Consider the following 21,238-nt stretch of genomic DNA (forward strand, 5'->3'; position numbering starts at 1 on the left):
TCAATGGGCTGAAAGCAACACATCGTCTACGCAACTTTTCCCCAAGATTGTCTAATTTTTCTATAAACCAACACATTTGCCATCAGGATACTTTTAAAACGTTAATCCACCATGATATTCCTCATCCAGCTTCCACACACTGTCAGGGCACAGACGCCTGCTTCCAGGGTGTTTATAGAGGAATTGAGAATAAAGTCGGACGGGAAGACAGACTGACTCACCAGAAACAGAAAGGAAGCACAACCACGTGCTCATGTGCTGAGCAATGTTGTCACACCAGATGGTAGATTATTGCTCACATTCTTTTCTGCTTCAATATGTCTCGCACATTATAACACAATACAGTTACCTGGAGAAGATATCCAATGACCCAAATGACTGTAGAATCTTTCTAGATATGTTTATAAATTAGATTAATAAAGTAGAAATACCCTATTTGTTTCAAATGCTGAGTCTGTTTTAAAATCTTCCTTTCTCTGTTTTTGTCTTCCTTCCTTTTTGTACTCGACACAGACATTCTGTGTATCCATCTATGTACAGTGTGTCTCTCTAGCTTTGAGATATTCATACAAATCTGATATTTTTCAAATCACAAGCTATTAGTTTTGTGCTATTTTATTTTGTATTATTTAAAAAAATCCTATTGAGTTAAATTTTTTATGCTTACTATCAATGAAAAAAAGAAATACCTCCAGTTTTATTTAAAATAATTTTTTTTAGTCTCAGACAAATACAGAAACAAATAGTGACCTCTACCAATCTCTCTGAAAATGATACCTCATACATATTTCATGTAGGTAGAGTGGACGTAGACATGGACAGGCTAGTTTTGTCGGCCTCCGCTCACTCTTAAAGTTGTGTTTTCCCTTTAGAAAGCAGAGAGAATGACTCAGCTGTTTCCTGTCAACTTTGGAAGTCCCCATTTGTCATCACAGCTCCACTCCTTCTGAAGGGGAAAAGCTTTGAGCAGGTCACAGAAAAGACTGCAATGATCTCATTCAGATACATTTGTTAATCTAAAAAAATAAAAATATACTGTCAAATAGACTCGACTTCATGAAAAATGTTTATCCCAAACTCCACCCACTTGAGAGACAAAGCAAGCTGAAACAAAGACAGAAAACTCTTTTATGTCTCACTTCTTAATCAGCCTTCTGTCCACTTATAGTCTTGTATTGTAGTGCTGTTGTGTTCCATGTTATTACAATCTTCCACCTCCTCAGATGTCTGTGTTTTTCCCCTGCAGCGCTGTGTCTGAAGAAGTTGACCTGCGGTTCCAATCCACCCTGGAAGAGCATGCTGTCCCTCCTGCTTCCCGCGATGCTGGCCATCCAAGCTATGGGTGGGTGTCGCCCCTGCCTCTGCCCTGCCATTAGATCAGAGTCACCGCACTGGGAAATGCCAGTGCCTGTTAAACAACATGTCCTGCAGGGCCTATTAGTCTTCCCCCCAGTTCAAATGAGGCTACTCCCAAAAATAATGTGCCAATACTTTAAAAGTTATAAACCCATCTTTGTTTAAACTCTAAACCATCCAGACAAGTTGACAAAGAACATAGTCTTATTTATGTAGACGTCCTGCCTCAGGGAGTAAAAAAAGAGACATTTTTCATTTTTAAGTTGAGTTTTTACAGGGTTACAACTGTGTGTGTGTTTTATATATTTTTTGTGATAATTCAGCTTGTAAAACAGAATAGCTTTGCCCTTTTCCAGACAGGTGAGGAATAGAGCTTGGGGCTAGGGTGAGGCCCTCGATGAAAAGTGCTAAAAGTGCAGTTTTTCTGTGACTCAAGGAGTGCGGTGGGGAAGTCATCCTCTTATATTTATAACACCGGGAAGAAGGGTTGTGGTTGATGTAGCAACTGAGGATTCATAACTCACACACTCAAAAGTTTTGCTTCAGTAGAAATGGTGCTCGAAGAAAAACTTGAGTCATCATAAAAGAGAGACAAATAGCCTGTGCAGGCCTGATAACGTCTCAAGACACGGTGAATAAAAGAAGTGGAATTGGGAATGTCAAAAGAGGGATCGCCAGTGCATATATTTTAACACCAACCTTTTCCTAGCCGGTGTGTGGCTGACACATCATGGAAACTAAAATCTTACAGCAAATGCTATTCCTTTATATTAATGAGTAGCCTAAAGAAGAAGGAGGAAGTGTTACATCTGAAAGTTTTTTTTTCTACATGCGCAAACTGGACTCTGTGTACTAGATACTACATACTACCCACAAAGTTCACAAAGAACTTTTATTGTCCAAAACACCATCATTTAAAAAGAGCTATTTTTTGCCTTTTCTGCTCTCTGGTTGAGCTGACACAACCTCCACTCAGCCATCAGTGGCACATTTCAATCTTGACTCAGTGGACATAAGTGTCTCCGGTGGTTCATTAGGGACCTATTCTCTCCCAGCACAAATGGGCCTGCGGCCTGCTCATTACCGGCTGTGTGGCGTCCGCAAACTCGCTCCTCTCACCGGGAGGGAAGAGGAGGAGGAGGTGTCGGGGACTGATGGAGCTCTTTAACTCGCGGGTAATGGGCTATTGTAGCTCACACAATGATTCAGTTTCTCTCTGCTAACTGGAGCACTAAGTGAATTAGCTGGAGTCTAGTTTCATGCTATGGTCCGAACATGTGACATTGTATGATGACACAAAAAACACCACTTGCTTATTGGAGCTTATAGGACTTAGTGTTCAACTGTGCCAGAGTTTCAGGTGCATTTCGGAGCAATGCAGACAAAAACAATCTGACTTCATTTCTGAGTTAATTAATATTTAGAGTGCAGTGACACGAACTTGATAAACTTGTGGGCAGACAAATTAATGCAGTCTTATTATTTTTTTTACCTGTTTATGACAACAGTAATTATCTCGGTAACTAATTAAAGGTCAATTTGGTTGCCTTTGATTTATAAACCACTCAAACAGAAACCCTACAGACATGTGTCATTATATGAGCGTCTGTGTGTGTGTGTGTGTGTGTGTGTGTGTGTGTGTGTGTGTGTGTGTGTGTGTGTGTGTGTGTGTGTGTGTGTGTGTGTGTGTATATGTGTATATATTTGTGTGCATGTCTGTGTCGATGTGATTCAGGGTCTCCCAGGTCTTCCAGGTCCCTCCCTGGGATTACTGGCTGTAATCTTCCCAGTGTTCAGCCGTGTCATTGCTCGATAACTCCTGCAAGTGCCCATATCAGCAGACCCGATTACACTTTGTGGTCTCTGGCAGCACACTTCTTATCATGAGAACAGTATTTGTGGAAGACAAACACAAGGACAGCGCACGACAACACTGTCATCCCCGACGAAGCAACGTTGCCTCTGTAGCTCCCAGCTGTATCCTGACTCAGTAGTCAGATGATGGATCATTCTCTGTGAAACCTCTCCCTGATGTTGCTCATACAGCGCTGCACAGCTGTTGTGTCACTGCGGCAGGCAGGAGCCTTGTCTGTAAGGGGTTGTTGTGTTTTGTGCTGAAATGCACTATTTGAGGATGCGAAAGCAAGAAGAAGTGTGCGTCTCCGGCCCAGCCTGGCTTTGACCCTTGACACCGCTGGTTGCTTATAATGGCTTAGGTTTATTTTTACCACGCTCATTATAACCCGAAGTGGTTACAAATGTCAGTAAAATGTGTGAAATGTCATTGCACATGTACAGTAATGACTGAACAGTAGCCGAGTACAGTAGCATCCTTGGCTCACTCCAGCACAGCACACAGCAGTGTCAGCCAGTGGCAGAGCTAACAGGAGGCTGTCTAGCTAATTGCTTGTTGTTGTCAGTCTCTGTTCAGTTAGCGCAGCGGCTAGGCTGCCAGAGCTCGCTGTGTGCGGCTCTTAGCACCCAAACAATGGAAGAGAATTGTATTCATGCAACTGCAGAAATGGAAAGCTGACCCAATTTCCCCTCCCAGTGATGGGAGCTGTAAGGTAATTCAAATTAATTAGCATAATTGGATAGATTGCATCTAGCATAGTAGTCAGCAGGCACACATTATGGCAGGGCTCCGGAGCGTGAAAATAGCCCGCTCATGCCTGCATCTCTGGTGTACTTTTTAAAGGTCTGCTAACTATGAATGCCCTCTTCCTGTCCTCCTTTTCTCTTCACAGCAATTGATTCTGCAGAGAGGGGACACTTTAGTGTGTGCAGAAATTCAATTTAGGGTTATTACCCCATATCTGTGATGTTCTGGCTAATTTGATTGCGTCCAGTGAAGTATCCTTTTAAAAACAATCGAGGACAGGCTCAACAAAGATTGGTTTCGCCGCAATGAATACATAATGACCAGTCTCTGTTGGCTTGCCTCTGTCTCACCGGTTTCCCAGCTCTGCCTTTCTCACAGTGTGCTCATTGAAACTGAGTGCATTACCCAACAAGCGCCTCATGATTATTTCAACAAGTCCTAAAAATTCCGCCTCGTGGGATTGTTAAAACATTGATACGGTTAATATGCCGAGATTGCAGTTCTGGAGGGGAAGAGGGGGCCTGGAGCCATATGTGGGTCTGTTGTGTGCCTAGTGGGCTGTGATGAATGGGTTGAACGGATGCTGATCTGTGCTTGGAAGGCATCACGGCCGCTGACTCGCTGAGGAAGCAACACAACGGCAGCTGACACAGGGAGACACCCACCTCCAGGGTGTTGCCTCGGTGGTGTGGCGGTGGTGATGTCAAGCAGCAGGGGGGGGCGGGGGCTCTGTCATCGAGACGACGCGCAGCTTGCGACGAACTGACCCGTGCCTAACCTCGCATTGCTCCTGGTGCATGAAACCATGAATCAGCAAAGGATATGAACCTGTGAAAGCGCTAGAAAAATATAATTTCATAAGACAGCAGATGGTAACACCTGCCTCATCAGAGGGATCAGGAGAGGGAAAAAAAAGATTCCTCTTTGTCTTCCTCATCAACTCTTTCTGGCTCCTCTGTAATAATGACTATAGTGGATGTATGCCATTAAGAGAAATTAGCTGCACTCAAATCAGATCTGACATTATGACCCTTCATTTTGCACCACACCGCTCCTCCCCTTTCCATCACCGGCCTCCCACTCATCAAAGGCTCTGTCTGTCTCTCAGGTTCGTAAAGGCAGAAACTTGTCCTTATCTTCCCACTGTTCTTCAGGCGGCCATATTATCTGACTGCCGGAGCCCATTAACAGGTTATTGACGGGAAATGAGATGGCATACATCTATGAAGGAGGCACGACAGAGGGAGCAGAGATAGGGAGCGAGAAACAGAGCGAAAAAAAACGAAAAGAGAATAGCACAAAAGTGAGACCCATCTTGATTTATGACAGTGCTGTCTGCCATCACCTGTATCTCTCTCTGAGTGAGGGCACTCACACTCCGTGATGAGTTCCTCGAGCAAAAATGGGGGAGGAAGAGATTATGTTCAGAGCTTAATGTTGAAAGTGACCCTTTTACACCGCAGAAGGCTTCAAGTCTCACTTAATCTCATCCATATTGTGCCTCTTCCACTGAGGTGCCATTTTAAAAAATCAACCCTGCTCAAGACACAGGCTCTTTTTCAGATCGCTAATTTCAGACCAAATCATGCGTACTGCGCATGCACTCCCATCACTGCGTTAATGTTTTTTCCAGATGCAATTTTTTTCCGAATGGGAGTATTATGGACATGTACATCTGCTCCTGACAGCATGGAATCAAAAGCTAGCTTTCCCCTAAGACTTTTACAGGGATTGGTTATATCATAAGAATAATCGGTATGAAAGGGCTCACGGATCCTTTGAGCAAAATCCTTTGATGTTCAGGTGGTGCAAAAATGTCCAGAGTGAAAATGTGTTGCGCTGCAATTACATTCATCAACAGAGGGGGGCAGTGTTGTAAAAGCATATCCCTGCTGCTTCTCTTCTTGTCCGACTGAACCCTACTGTCATTGCGGTCTGTTAGTATTGCACCTGTTTACTTTGCTGTGTCAATATTGCCCCCTCCAGTGCTCGGGCTCAATATTCTCTATGTGTCCTATATCCTCGTTGTTCTTCCTTCCATGTCATTGGTTTCCACAGGGTTTGAGCGAGACCCTTTAAACATGTGTACTTATTGTATTTAACAAACCCAAATGATTGGGTGAATATAACTGTTCACCGTCTGTTATTGAGTCGCCATTTTTAGCTCTATGTGGAGAGGCTTTGTGTGGATGTAGTCGGTATCGGACTGAGTCAAGTTGGGAGTGAAGTTGTATTGCCTATTGAGCTGGAAGGCCATGAATTTGGTGTTGAATTGCATGTTAAAATGTATGTCTTCATGTGTGCTGGGCATCGATATATGAATTGCGTCTGAAGTCAGTGAATTGTTAAAATAATCCTTCCAGATTGCTCTAGAAATGACTAACTTGAATATATCTGCTCTCCTATTGTTGGCTTGTGTGTATGCGTGTGTGTGTGTATGCGTGTGTGTGTGTGTGTGTGTGTGTGTGTGTGTGTGTGTGTGTGTGTGTGTGTGTCGACTTGTGTACCTGTGTACTAGTGCCGCATACACGTGTGTATTTGTTTATTTGGCTGTTGCTGGTCATGCTGATGGGAACCTCTCTGCTCCAGAGCAGCTTTGTAACAGCATCTCCATTGTAGTGTCAGAGTACCTCGTGTCCAATTCCTCCGACAGTGTGTTGCTGTGGAGCTGTCAGGAGTCATGCAGGTGTGGAATATCAATGCATTCTCTGGCCTGTGGGAGTCTGTTTCTGCATGAAATTATGTGTGGCAAGGTGTGTGCGTACGACTGGATATTGTTTAGAGTGTATGGATACTGATACCACTGATACGGCTGATTAAAGCCAATGCTAACTGACACTTGTACTTGTACCTGTTTCCTTTTTCCAGGAAGACTAAGGCAATCCATTGCAATCCATGTTTAATTACTTGTTGTTACTGCTTCTGCACAAAGTGCAAAGGCATTCCTCTCAAGTTGTTGAATCAATAAACAAAAGCAGAACTGAAATAACCATAACTTCAAAATCGGACTCGCACTCACACAGAACTGATCATTTCTAGCACGATTGGTATTTTGAAATGTGGAGTGTTTTTTTTTTTTCCTCAGGAGGGATAAGCTGATAGAGTGTTGCAATGATCAACAGTTTGATACAACTCACTACCACTGGAGCATGTTGTGGCTCTAGCTGAGCTGGGATATAAATGAAGGATGATCAAAGGAATACTTTCAGCCTCTGAGAAAGACTTTTCTCAAGTCCTTTCTATTGAATTGCTTTAATTTGGGTATTGTAGGCTTGCAATGTGGTCATAGAAAGTTTATTTTCAGTTAACGGATTCTAAATGCACCCAGTTTCCACAGCAACAAATGACCATTACAACACTTTTCCATCTCGGTATGGTATCCATCCCCCCAGTTTATAACATTTCTTTTTTCATACTTATATTGTTGTCAATCTCTGTGTCCGTTGGATTTATTGGTGTATTTATGCTGCGCTGTGAGGAAATGTGAGAGAAAATATGTGATAATTTGGCACCACTTCTTAAATATCATCCCTAGGTGTGTGTAGTAAAACAGGATGTGCTAGCACATAATACTCCGTCTGCCATTTGTTGACTCACGTTTGCGGCTGCAGGATAAGAAGTTAGAAAGGTTCAGTGTACATATTAGTAAATAGAATACGGATGCAGCTCTCTGCACATTCTGCTGTGCCACACATTTGCCTGCTTGCGGTGCACATTTGTGAGTGAGTGACAAGACGAAAGTGAGTTACTTCCCAGTAATCAGTGCACTCTTGCCGTTTAGAAAGTCTTATTAGAATATTGCGCATTGTGGCTGCAGTCTGGTTAGTTACTTTGTGGTCTGTAGATTCATGTCTTGCCTGTATTGCATTTGATGAGTCTACTTTCATTTGGTTAATTTTAGCACATTTCTATGCATTCATTTTGTCTTTGTTTAGTACCTTTTTAAACTTTCCCAATGTGCATGGTATCAGCACAATAAGTCAGTTTTACAAAGTATAAAGCTGCTGAAAACCCCAAATAACAGAATAATAATCCAGGCAACTATTTAGTGAAAATGTACAAATACAGCAGAATACATGTAAAACAAATGAATCCCAACTCCTTTCATTGAAAGTCTACCATGTCTTTCTAGCCTGTCATTCACTGAAAATATTAATAATTCAAAGTTATATGATATATGTTCAATTATTACTATAAATAAAACATCAATGAAAAGACAGACTCACAGATATTAATGTCACAGTGTCCCAGTAGGGTTTGCTACAATACCAGTGCCCCAGAACTAATATGTTTTAATGGCATGTAGCCGTTATTGATTCGTTATTACTTCAGCTCTCTTGCTATGTTAAAATGTCCGCCATGAAAAAGGCCTGTTAATAGTCACAGTTTAAGTGTGCTTGTTAAGGAGGCACTGACCTACTTACCTCACCACTTACCTTCCTTAGTGACCATACAGTAGCTCTTCAGTTCACGTATGTTGTTATTTCAGTGAAATACAGAGAATCTGAGCTGCACCTGATCTTTAGATATCATCTGTTCAGGTTAGATGGAAGTTTGCTCAACTGTAAAACCAACGCAGGTGTGTTTCATTTAAGGTCAAATCAGTCAAATAACTGCCTAGATTGACTGGTGAGGGCTAATAATCTCACATACCGTAATTTAAAATAAAATCACATCATCCTAGCAGATACCTATGTATCTGCTAGGATGATGTGATTTTATTTACCAACAGCCTCGTGAGTCACCCTGCACGCACCCTCCCCTATGAAAGCTGTGATCCTCCTATTTGCTGTCTGCTTGCATCCTACGCTGTCTGTCTCACACTCAGCCTCCACGCTCACCCCACTTGCCCCAGCTAGCATCAGTTCACTATACAAGTAACATCGTAGAGGCAAATCCAGCAGCACCCATGCCTCGCAGACCTGGGGGAAAGCAAGATGGAAGGAGGTTTGATGGTGACAAGGTGGTGTGTACTCTTGAAAGTAGAATGGAGAGCAGTGTGAAGATCACTTGCAGCCTTTTCTAGCCAGCCCTCTGCCTCGCTGCTAAGCGGGGCCCGTTGCCAGCGCTCGCGAAGGCTGTAATGAGTTTATTTCATGTCGACTGTGAAAGTGCCCGTCTCTGTCTCGCAGGCACTCAAACAGAGCTGAGGCCCATAAACACAAAGTGCAGCGTGTAAATCCCCACAGCCTGACGTCTCCCAGCCTGCCCTCTATGGCTTCTGAGCATCTCTTTATGGAAAAAAGGGAGAAGGGAGAGGTGAGATCCCCACTTACCCCTGAGAAGACACCGCGGGCCTGGCTACAAGGTGCTGGCCCGGCCCCCTTCACCAAAGACCGCTTGTGTTGTAATCTTTAACCTCTGCTACTTACACTTGTTTCTTTGGAGAATGCATTTGTTTTCATGTTCGAGAGCAGACCTGAGGAGAGACGATCAAACATGCGGCTAGTATACGGAGCAGGCTGTTTGGTGTGAACGGCAGCAGATCAAAAAACAGCCAAGTGCGCAGTGATTCACTTTGGCTTGTGGTATTTCACCTCTGACGAATAGGACATCAGATGCGTGCTTTCCATGACGTCAGACGGCCTAGCTTGCCCTCCTGTCCAATCACCTCGATGCATTGCAAAATGCTCCCCTTGAATTCTCTTTGCAAGTGCAGGTCGGCGTCTCTACACAAGGTCCCCGTGTAGAGCTGCGTCCTCCCAGGGCCTTGGAGCAAGCGGTAGGTCACTGGTTAAAAGCAGTGAGTGAAGAGATGTGGAATTAGAAAGGGGGAGTTTCTATCTCTTTCTCCTCTCTGACATGGCTTTGGTCTGTGTTGAGGGATTAGTGTGCGAGGCTCTACCACAGCCTCTCCCTTGGCTTGTTTCCAGATATTATCTTTAAGTGTGAGGTCGACGCTCGCCTCTCTTTCTCTCAGTCCCCCCCCCCCCCTTCCTGTATGAACTCAGTGGTGTGAGTCATCCCAGGCTGCTCGGGGAGTGATTTAATTGCTCTCTCTCCTCCTCCTTCAACATGCACGTCAAATAGAGGGCTGTCACTGACCCTCCACTCCTACAAAAAAAAAACACCAGCAACCTATTCATTACCGCGAAGGTTGGGCCACCTCCAAAGACAGCATAAATACACACTCCAGAAATTTGCTCCGTTATCCCTTTTGATGGCGGCACAATACCGCCCGCTCCTCTCATGCTTTGCCCTGATAACTCCTCTGGATTGTTTGCCTTGCTGTAGCCCAGCCGAGTGAATGTGGGCACAATACGGGCAATAGAAAACCCCCGCAGCACCAAGAGAGCTTTTTTAATCGCAGAAAAGGGGAAAAAAAAGCTCTACTAAAATTGTAGAGCATCATTTTGCTCAAAAAGTAATACCCTATGATTGTTTCCCCGATGTATACTGCTTCCAGTTTTAGGTGTCTTAGGTGTTTCTTGAGGAGGAAACAAATATGTCTTAAAAAAGAGTCCATCACTTAAATGTTTGTATACTACGATTATTAAATGATTTTGTTCTAAAAAACTCTTTTCACTCTGAAAAGGCAGAACAGTTTGGGCCCGGCACTCTGTTTTAGATATGGCATTCATGTGGTATTTGTACAGCAATCTGTGCGTTTCTCTGTACCACTTTCTGCACTTGAAGTTGGCCAGTAGGTGGCACTGCTCCTACAGACGAGCAGGTTTGTTTGTGGTGTGATGTGGAGGGGCTACCTAGCTGGGAATGGCTTGAATGTGATTGAAAATAGGTCTGCCTTGACTTAGCAATACCTAGCCATATATGACCGCTCTCAGATGAAAGAATTGTTTGTCGTTGATAGGGGAAGTAGTCAGTCAAATCTCCTCTACAGCAATTTCGACGTTGATGCTGGCTGTGTGACTGACAGAGCTTAAAAATGGGTGAGGAGGCTAAAATGCCACTGTGATTATAACAATTAGAGAGGCTGAGCATAAAGTAGAGTGTATTGCTCCTGGGGCCGGCTGGCTTTTTTTCTCCCCTGTGATACTGATGAGTGTTTCAGAGTTGTATAAGAGCAGGCAGGGATCAATGGAGAATGCTGACTCATAGAATACTATGGATGTACTCTGGACCGCCTGAGATGGCTACTAATTCAGCATGATTATGCAGTGTACTCTTTGCTCTTGGCCTAGTCTAGACAAACAATACACACAAGTGCACGCACACACACACACGCACACACATGCACAGAAAAAAATCTGCAGCCTTTGAGTAGAAGAAGTGTTTTGAGAGAAGCAGAGTCACTTTTCATTCCCACAAAGGCACACACACACTCAAGAGTTTTACTGAAGTTATACCCCACTTCCAACATGTTTTTTTTAACATTTACCTAACAATTTCACTGAAGCTATACAGATGTTGGCACTTTCATCGCTGAGTTTTGGCACACTGAGCCATCGCTAGGAGGCAAAGCCTATAGGAACGCAAACAAAGTCCTAATGCTTACCGCCAGATCCCTCCTCTTCTTCCCCCCCGCCTTCATCCTGCCTCACCTGCTCTGCGCTTACATGCTGCACAAACAGAGTGGATGTTTCTGAAGCAGGCACAGCATATATTTCAAAATACTGCATTGATTTTTTTTTTTTTAAGGTATTCAAATTTGAGTAGGTTTCAGTCTGTCACATTTGAACACAGCACACTGAATGAATGCTGTGATTCAGTGAATACTGTATGTTTACACTAGACCTGGGCAAAGTGGTATTTACTAACACTGTTTATTGTCTATTTTAGACTACCTAGAGTTGAGTGTATTCAACATATTTTGCTGTAACAGTTTACCTGACATTTTCTAACATGTAAAATAAGTCTAAGTAAATAAAAACACAATTATTTTGTCATTCAATTCAAGGATCTTAATCGTTAAATGACCGTTACTCGTATGTCCCGCCTCCTCTCTTATAGCTGTGATGGAAGTGCTAGTCCCGGAGCAGCCAGTGGTGGCGCTGCACGGCAGGGATGCCACACTCAACTGTTCCTTCAGCCACGCCAACTCCTTCAACTTGTCTGATCTGAGCGTCTTCTGGCAGCTGACAGACACCAAACGCAGTGTGCACGGGTACTGGGGGGGACGCGACCAGCTGGCGGACCAGGCCGAGAGATTCGCCAACCGTACCAGCCTATTCCCCGCTCAGCTGGGCCTCGGCAACGCTTCGCTCCTGCTCAGCAGGGTGGTGGTGGCTGATGAAGGCAGCTATACCTGCTTCGTCAGGGTGCAGGACTACGGCAGCGCTGCTCTGCTGCTGCAGGTGGCCGGTGAGTCCAGCCGTGACGTCCATGACATGTGTAGAACCAGATCAACACGCACATGGTCACTTGTGACCAGTGGCATATAGAAAGTGGATACACATGTTCACAAAAAACAACCAGGGACGGACTGCAAATTACCTTCAGCTAGACAGCTTATACAAAGGTCATTACGTCCTTTTCCTTTTGTAGCATTGTTTACTTGTATTGTTCCTGTTAAATATACGAACACACACCAAGACTGACTTTAATCAACATTTATAATGGATTAAATTCTCTTTCACAAGCAAAAAAGTCACAAAACAGGCAACCTTATGCTCATTATTTACATTTCGCAAAAATTACTGGTGTTTTAATGATGAATTGAATTATAAAGAAAAATAATTGAGAGATGAATTGATGATAAGATAATTAGTTACAGTGCAGGTGTATTATTATTGTTTTTCATTAATTCCCTTTTCAAGCAATTTAGTATAGCACTTCATAAAGTTGGGGTATTCACAAGAGAGAGATTAAAACATTTAAGCCCTTAAATCTTGACCTTTAGTCAGTGCTGTGGTAGGGGTTACAGTCCAAAAAACGTCTACATCTCCCATGATGCAACCTATTAGCATATTTTCTTTTCTTTTTCTTTTTCTGCCTGTTAGTGGCCAATATCTTTTAATCTCCACACCCCCAGATTGTAATGCAGGCTCTCTATACTTTATCTACAAGCCCAAGCATTGGTTACCTCCAGATTCATATAAAAACATAATACTCACACACACACACACACACACACACACACACACACACACACACACAGGTTTATTGTTTTAAAGTCCAGGATAATTATAATGCTCCCATGAACATATATATATATGCTCTTTAATTGCCTACTGTTTGTGTTATAGTTTCACTTTACACTTGAATTGATTGTATTGGAAGTGATTTAACCTCAGCACTTATACAGACATATACACTAATAGTATGTAGTAAAATGTAATATGCAATTACCTGTGGAGATGGTGATTCATGATAATTTCCTCTCTTCTCTGTGAGTAGGTGATAAATAGTTTCCTCAGGGCTGTTGAGCAGTGTTTTTGGTCAATAAGCACTGTTTGTGGTCTGTCATGGTCAATATCTGCTGACTTTGATTATTAGCTGTTGTTACGGTCAATCAGCCATCACTAACATCTTCTCCGCCGTGTGACTACATCTCTCGCCTTCACAGCTGAGAGCCTTTTATTTATTTATAATGATACTGTGTGCCTTTCCTTCCCTCTCCCATTTCTATATCTGTGGTGAGATTGTTCCTGTATTCTCCGAGGATGGATGTGCATTAGGCAGTGTTAATGAATAACATTTTTTTCCCTCCTGGCTTGGGAGAGAGAAAAGAATGTCTCCAACAGTGACAAATTGGTTCCATTTTATGCAATTGAATTTATAGATGTTCTATTTTTAGCCAACATTTACAGTTAGCATTGTAGACTTCCTTCATGCTGTGCTGGAAGAAAATGAAAGGATCCCTTGCTGGATATCTGCCTGTCAGTCAAATGGACAGCTGGGGAAGTTAGTGTGTACAGCGCTAAATCCGTCTTTGTGTTGAGAGTCCACTTTTCAAAAAGCAGCTCAGGCAAACCTATTTCATCTCGCCCTCAGCTCCACCCCATTGTTTGCTGTGCAATGATTGGCTCTGGGAATACAGCAGCCTATTCCTCCACCACCTCTATACTCATGTTTTAGCTCAAGGGATTGGAGAAGCGTGATTTCAGCCGAGGCGGACAATTCACCCCTCACCTCCACCCCTCTACGCTCTTTTCCACGTTATCCGTTGAGTCGCCCCAAATTTCTGAGCCTGCCAGTTTCTTCCGAGGCCTGTCCACCTCCACCTCCTGCTTTGCACCGTATTCCCTTTCTAGGAGGGGCTCAGCGGTTTGGGTCTCGAGAGAGAGAGCAGCATTAAGAGTGTAAGGATGCAGCATCACGATGTGCCACAGATGCTGTCTGTGTCTGTGGGATCTTAAGCACTGTGTTATGCTAAGCTCCCTAAATATAATTAAGAATTTAATGGGAATCATGTCAAACCGTTCCCAGGGTGACTCTCACTGCAGAGACTTTAACTAAATTCAGTATGTGTCTGCTCCCTTATCCCCTCTCCATCCTCACCCACCACATACCTCTTTTTCTCCCCCCTCCAACCCCTCCCCTCCTCCAACCCCTCCCCTCCTCCTCTTCCTCTTGTGTACTCTTGCCTTGTTTCAGCCCCATACTCCAAGCCCGTGGTGACTTTGCAGCCTGAAGCCAACCTGCGACCAGGTGATGAGGTGGCCCTGACCTGTGTGGCCTACGGTGGTTATCCTGAAGCTAGCGTGATATGGCAAGATGGGGGCGGGCGCAACCTGACAGACAACATCACCACTTCATTGGTGGCCAATGAGGAAGGGCTGTTCACTATGACCAGCGTGCTGACAGTTGTGCTCGAGCCCAATAGCACCTACAGCTGCGGACTGATCAATCCACTGCTGGGAGAGGAGGGCTACGCCTTTGTCACAATCACAAGTGGGTGTCGGTCTTCATCGCTCGCTCTCTCTCTCTCTCTCTCTCTCTCTCTCTCTCTCTCTCTCTCTCTCTCTCTCTCTCTCTCTCTCTCTCTCTCTCTAAATAGCTTCCAGGTCTTCCAATCAACGTTGTCACCTTCATTCAGGTGCAAAGTAAACAAGCTAATATTTACTGGCTTCCTGTAGTTTTAGAATGTTACCAGCTCAGGCTAATCTTGTTCTCAGTCATGCATGAGCAGAGTTTCTTATTATGGTCTGCTATGCGTTTGTGAATCAATCCATCAATCAAGTTTTATGCTGTTGAGACTTTGTTTCTTTGTCTTTCTGTTTCCTGCAAAGAGTAACAGTTCAGGTCCAACAAAATGAATGACAAATAATGAAATGTCCAATTATGGTTCAATAAGCGAAACCCGTCGGGTTCTTTTGCATCAGTAAATTAGATCAGTGGGTGATCACTTCCCTGAATAGGGTCATTACATATTTCAAAAGGCAATACAGTAATAAAAAGTAGACAAAAGATTGCGCTCGATGGAGTGATTGGTGTCGAAGCAGCTGTCCGCAGGAAATGTTTGCCAACTAGGAAGTAGATTGATGCGTTTGTCATTCTCTGATTGTTTGATGTAATCTTTAGCCGGGTGTGTGACAGTACCTATGTGATAGGTCTAATGGTCTCCTCGACCCGCCCACCATCACCACCCAGCCGCCCATGTCCCCCTGGTCCTGCCGGTGTACTGTATGTGTTAAGTGCAAGGAGAGTGCCGTGTAAGGTGGGCCAAGGCTGGGTCTCTAATGGGAGCAGCACTGTGTGAAATGGCTCATAAATAAGTCGAGGTGGCCTGTGCCTGCTCTCTGGGCTGGAGCTGGTGCTGGAACTCGGGCTGTCGAGGCGGAGGTCGAGGCAGAGGTCATGGAGTGCTGCTCCACTGGGCTGGGAAATGACTGTGCTGTCTGGAAACAGGATGGCCGATTGGCAAGTCAGGCTTGCCGGACGGCTGAGGGGAGGTTGGCCTTTCTAACAGTTTGGTTGGCCTCTTTGAAAACAGCACAGATAACTAGTCAGAGGGGCCATTGGGGTAGTGGAAAGGCATTAAACACACAGTGAGAATGAAATATGACTGCAAGGTACCAGTGGTAAAGTAGTCTGTGGCTGCTATTACCCTTTGACCTTTGCCAGATTGATGCACTACTTCAGGTTTGGTTGAAATTGATATGCTCTTTTTATTACCTCCAATCTACATTTTTTGTCTCCTCTATTTCCCCCCTACAAATGAAACTCTCATTTTGAAGAAATGTTGATTGAGTCATCTAGATTGGTCATTTAAATAGTCATGCATTTTTGTCTTTTTTCAGGGATGGCGAGTCACTGTGAATCAGGGACAATGACTTCTCCAATTTTGTCTTTCCCTTTCTTCAATCCCATCGGGTTTAAAATCATACATCTTGAGCCAAACCTTTTAACTCCACAGGTCGGTTCCCCAATGGTGGACATTTTGACAATTCAACATAGCCAGAAACAGTTAGTTATATACCAAAGTTGAATCTTATTAGATGGCTTCACATTGTAAAACATAGTGGCTTGGTCTTCAGGGATGCAATAATGTCATCATAGTCCAATGTCTCTGTCATCTCTCTTTGGAATACAAAGTAGCTACAAACAGTTAAGACTACTTGCCAGCATGGGTGCCCTGCTGTGCTGTGTGGAGAACAGCCGTTCTACCGTTCACATTGTCATAGCCAGTGTGACAATTTCTCTAAGTGGTTGAATCACTCCTGGAAGAGGACAAGAGTCTAAACTCCCTGTGAGTGATGGATTGGCAGCATTCTTCTCCTTCCTTTTTTTATGTGCAACCCAAAAACTGTCAGTCTTCTACAGTAACCAAATAGTGTGTGCTGTGCTTCTAAAGCTTTGCACTGTTTAATGTGGATGAGAAACACCATGCATTGCCTTTATGAGTCCCTCATTGTGTAGTACAGAATGGTCCTCGATTAGGGGCTGACAGGTTAGTGCAGCAGGAATCAGCTGATAGGGCTTTCACCTGGACCAGATCCTCCAGGTCCCGGCCCTTTGAGAAGGCCCTTTTCTTCTTCATGGTGCAGAGAACCTCTCTGTGGGAGCCATCTGTGCTACAGCAGGAGAATTTGTGGACTCTTTTTTTTGCATTTGCACAAGTGAGCTCATCATTTCAATCAATTTTTCAGCAAATCTTCTGTTTCTATCCTCTTAAATGTGAGGATTTGAGGCTTGTCTTTGTCATACATTATGTAAACTGAATATGAATATACAGTCAGAAAGAACAAGACATTGACATGTTGCTTTGGTCTGTGGGAAAATGTAACATCCATTTTCACAATTTTTTTGTAATTTTATAAAAAATGTAATAAAAACTAATCGGCAGATTCGTTGCTAATGAAATGAATTGCTGATCACAGCCCTAATACTGGAAGGATCATAGCAGTTTATATAGGCTTTGATTGTCATCTCCTTTACTCAGAGTGTCATGGTCCTGCTGTTACCCTAACTTCAAAAAATAAAAGGAATTGGTCAGAACAGATCCTGTCAAAGAAAGAGTCCAAGAGCAAAACGGACTTCCAGCCAAAAAGTGTGGAGTTATTGAAGTGTGATGAAGCAAAGATTGAAAGAGGGACTGTGATAGGAACAAATCCACAAATGAAGTGGGGAAAAACCTGCTTGATGATGGCCCAAGTTGTTGGTAAACACGCAGAAGATTTACAGTATTTTGTGTGCCGTGATAAAAGGGGGCTTGTTTGGAATGAAAATGTATTTGCATTTGTTTACAACAGCTGGTGTGTGCTTAACAGCTTCTGTAATTAATTTTGACCCAGCAGAACTCTTCTGCTGTGGAGTAGCAGAGTGTGGAGTGTGCCGAGCTTGAGTTGATATAGGGAACACACAACACCGCACGCCACACTCAGGGAGTGGAGAATCCTATTATATGAATGGGTCAAATCTGCTTAAAATTCTAAATGGACTATGGGAGGGAAGAAAAAGAATGCACAATGATGGTAAGAAGGTAGAGAGTGAACAAGCATGTTAAAATTTCACACTCCCCCCAATCTCTGATTGAAAAATTGCGTTAGTAATGCAAATCTCCCCCCAGGCAGAACCGGAGTTTGACAAGGTTAATTTTGAGAAACTGAACCCTTTACACACACTGAGCCGAGCACTATGTGGGCTGGCGTGAGCCACCCTTTTGAGAGTCTGTGTTAAGTCACCCATGTTATTCTAACCTCTTCTGTAGTCACCACCCATTTAACTACCTCACCAGAAGCTTCCAGCCTGTCAATAACGTACGCACACGCCCTATTATCAGGCATCTCAGAGAGACAGCCATTTCTGTAAACACGCCCTGTGGAGCGCTGGACAGTTTTTTAAGCCGCGCGCTGCAATAGGCAGTGTTTTTGTGTAGCTGGGATATTGATAGGTTTTGCAGAGTGCAGCAAGGCTTAGTTGCGGGGAGACCCATAGGAACAGCTGGTATTAATGAACAGTTGAATGATGGAAAGGAGCAGCTTCAGTCCTCAAATGAACCGTGGCCTGTCTGCTTGCCTGGCCAGCTTGCTTATGAACCAACCCCTGTCCTCCCCTTCCTCCCCCTCCCCCTCCCCCTCCTCCTCCTCCACCTCTCTTGACGGCTTGCACTGTCTCACACTCCCAGCCTATTTCGACCACTTTGTTCCACTCACAAAAAGAATAATGTTGTTGGAGTTTTGGGGGATCAAGAGTCTATATCCTATCATTTTTGGACTGATCCTTCTCTGAATGCGGAGCTTTAGCCGTGTATCCCATCTACTGGAGCTGTGTGATTGCTGCAGTGTGTTTTCTGATGGCTGGGTTTCAGGGCCTGTCACTGAACAGCCCCTCCAGCGCCACCCCCACTCCGTCTGCTTGCTCTCTCAATGAGGATGGCGCCATTTCCCCGGCATCACTCTGCTGGCACAGCATTTACAGTGAACAGTGTGCGGATGGAGATATATAGAGTGGGGAAAGGAAGGAGACAGAGAGATGAGGCAGGGAGATAGAGAGAGAGGGAGCTAGGGAGACAGGGTTAGGAGGGGTGAGAAGTGGATGACAGAAAGCAAGATGGAGACGAAAACGTTTGCTGAGCTCAGAGTTGTGGCACTACGGCCTGACAGGCGGGAGATGGACTCGCTGAAGGGGAGGGAGCTCACCCCACATGGTGTGGAAGGCTTTTTGCTGAATTTTACTATCTAGCTGGCATTCTCTGGCTTTCACTTGGCAACACAGTGGCTCAGCGGTTAGCACTGTTGCTTCACAGTGAGAGGATCCCAGATTTCCTCCCCAGTCCCAGTCCTGTCTGTGTGGCATTGGCTTGCTTTCTTGTGTTAGTGTGGGGTTTCCTCCCATCCCTTGGTTTCCTTGCATGTTGAAATTTTGTTTAGTTCATGCTCCTAATAGTCATTCTTTCTGTATTTTGTCTCCCAGACCTCAAAATGTTACCCTTTTAGAATATTGCTAATTATTTTATAATGGACCCATGAAATAAAGACAGCTAATGCAAGACCATCTCCGTTTTAATACGTGGTGAAAATACTACTCTAAGTAAGTAGGAGCTTGATAATGGCACTTAGTAGGTGTTGAAAAAGCACAGAAGTACATCAACAAAACTTAACGTCTAAGTTAGTGTTATGTAAATATGAACTGCTGTTGGTGTGCCATGCATAGATGGCACAACTTGGTTAAATTGTCCGGGCCACGTTTTAGAAGCTGTGCATCACAGAGGATGTCCCCTTGTTTGTCAAATGTTTCTTTAACCGACTGTCATGGACCCAGCCTGGCTTTGCTGCTAGTATTAATCTCCCCTGAATCTACAGGAGTCCCCCCTCTCATTGCTCAGCTCAATCAACTTCATCAAAGGCCCGTGTGTAGGAATAAACACGGTCGCTTATTCCATGTTCATGCCCTTGCGGGAATGAACATGGAATACACACGGCCGCTGAGAATTAATGTCAGATCCTTCCGGTTTCCTACAGAGAGTCTTTTCTAAGGCGATTTATTCAACTCCAGGTACCGCACTGTTTTTGTGGGGCACATTCCCCCAAGGAGACCGTTTGTTACTGAATGATTGTGAAGCACGTGCATCGTAAACCAACCTTCACTGGGTAAATCAAGGTTAAAAAACATCTTTAATTGCTATATAAACATTGACCTTTGCTGTGAAGATGGAATCTTACACTTTTTGCTGTTGGGAGGTGGTCTGCGTCAGAGCATTCAGCTATTCATTACACTTAGCACTTTTTTTCTTCATTATTTGTGTGCCAGCTCGCTTTTTTGTCTTGCCCCTTTTCCCTGACTATTATTATGTCTTCAAAGGTTGATCCTGGCATCACATTGCCATTTAAATAGCTACCTGCCATGCTTACTCCAGCCATTAAGCTCTCATTCTTCTTTTGTTTTCTAAGAAGTCCCTCACTGAGTGTTCCCTCTGAATATTGTCATGTACATTATTTTTCCCCCAGTATCTCTGAAAATGTTGTGTGGCAGTTCTAAACATGTTTGTGTCTTAAGTTGAAGTAAGGCATTGCTGTGCTAGCATTGCCAAAGGGACAAACAGAAAGATGCAGTGATCTACTGGGTCAAAGATTCTCTCATTGGAGCAACTGTTGGGGTGAAATTGCAGTAATTGAAATTATTCATGATATATACTACAAGCAGGTTTGGGCCTTTCTCTGGTAGGACCTTCTATCAAAAGCTCTGTCAATCGACTTCGAGGTAATATATTGCCCAAGATCATGTTTTCGCTTCCAGCTTCTGTAACAAACCACTGTGCTGGTCCTTGTTCTCCGCCGAACACGGTCTAATTTAAATGCAATTAACAGAGCCTTCGGAGAAGCAGAAAACAGCAGTATAAATGAATCTGTTGTCAGTAGAGCAGCAAGCAGGCAACTTTCCCGACGGAGCACTATATTAATTAGTGTCCAGTGCACAAACAGGCCTTCTTTCTCTTGCTGAATGCTTGCTCTGTCTTATCAGGAGCCCAGCCAGGGAAAACAACCGAATAGACAGATGAAGTAATGTAGGCAATCTAAAATAAATTCAGGTAGGCAGCAATGGCACCATTGTAAGCACATTAATTCCTATCAGGATTATTAACCCGGGCCACTTGCAGCTGTCAGCGCTCTAAGACGTTTGAGCGTTTTTTGCTGGGCCATCAGTATAGGGAATTTTATCCCTGTATTATGGCCCGGGCAATGTTATTTGTCATGCTCCCAGTCTCACTGTTAGTGACTCTGAGGGATTGTTGGGTTGGATTCAGTCGTGGGCACTTTCTGGTCTGTGCACTGCTCTTTTAGAACGGCACAATCCGAAAGATAAAATGAGCTCCTCTCTTTTGTGCTGGGATTTATTTTTGCTTTATTCTCGTTCCCTCTCTGCCATCTTGACTTTTTGGCATTAAAGGTTCTTTTTGCTGTTGTTGGGTGTCAAAATGCTTTTCTTTGTCAGAAT

General features: G+C 43.9%; 1 protein-coding gene across 1 annotated transcript in view; it reads left to right on the forward strand.

Annotated features, from left to right (window-relative positions):
• Positions 1 to 21,238, forward strand: part of cd276 (CD276 molecule) — a 64,764-nt gene that overhangs the window by 4,317 nt on the left and 39,209 nt on the right. Inside the window, exons 2-4 of the mRNA XM_068731073.1 lie at positions 1,247 to 1,342; positions 11,870 to 12,220; positions 14,456 to 14,752. Coding sequence (XP_068587174.1) covers positions 1,297 to 1,342; positions 11,870 to 12,220; positions 14,456 to 14,752 — 694 coding nt within the window. The 5' untranslated portion in view covers positions 1,247 to 1,296. The remainder of the gene's footprint in view (positions 1 to 1,246; positions 1,343 to 11,869; positions 12,221 to 14,455; positions 14,753 to 21,238) is intronic.

This window comes from Cebidichthys violaceus, unplaced genomic scaffold, assembly GCF_023349555.1.
Source record: "Cebidichthys violaceus isolate CVI_PGR_0920_01 unplaced genomic scaffold, fCebVio1.0.p SCAF_5, whole genome shotgun sequence".
Classification (NCBI taxonomy): domain Eukaryota; kingdom Metazoa; phylum Chordata; class Actinopteri; order Perciformes; family Stichaeidae; genus Cebidichthys; species Cebidichthys violaceus.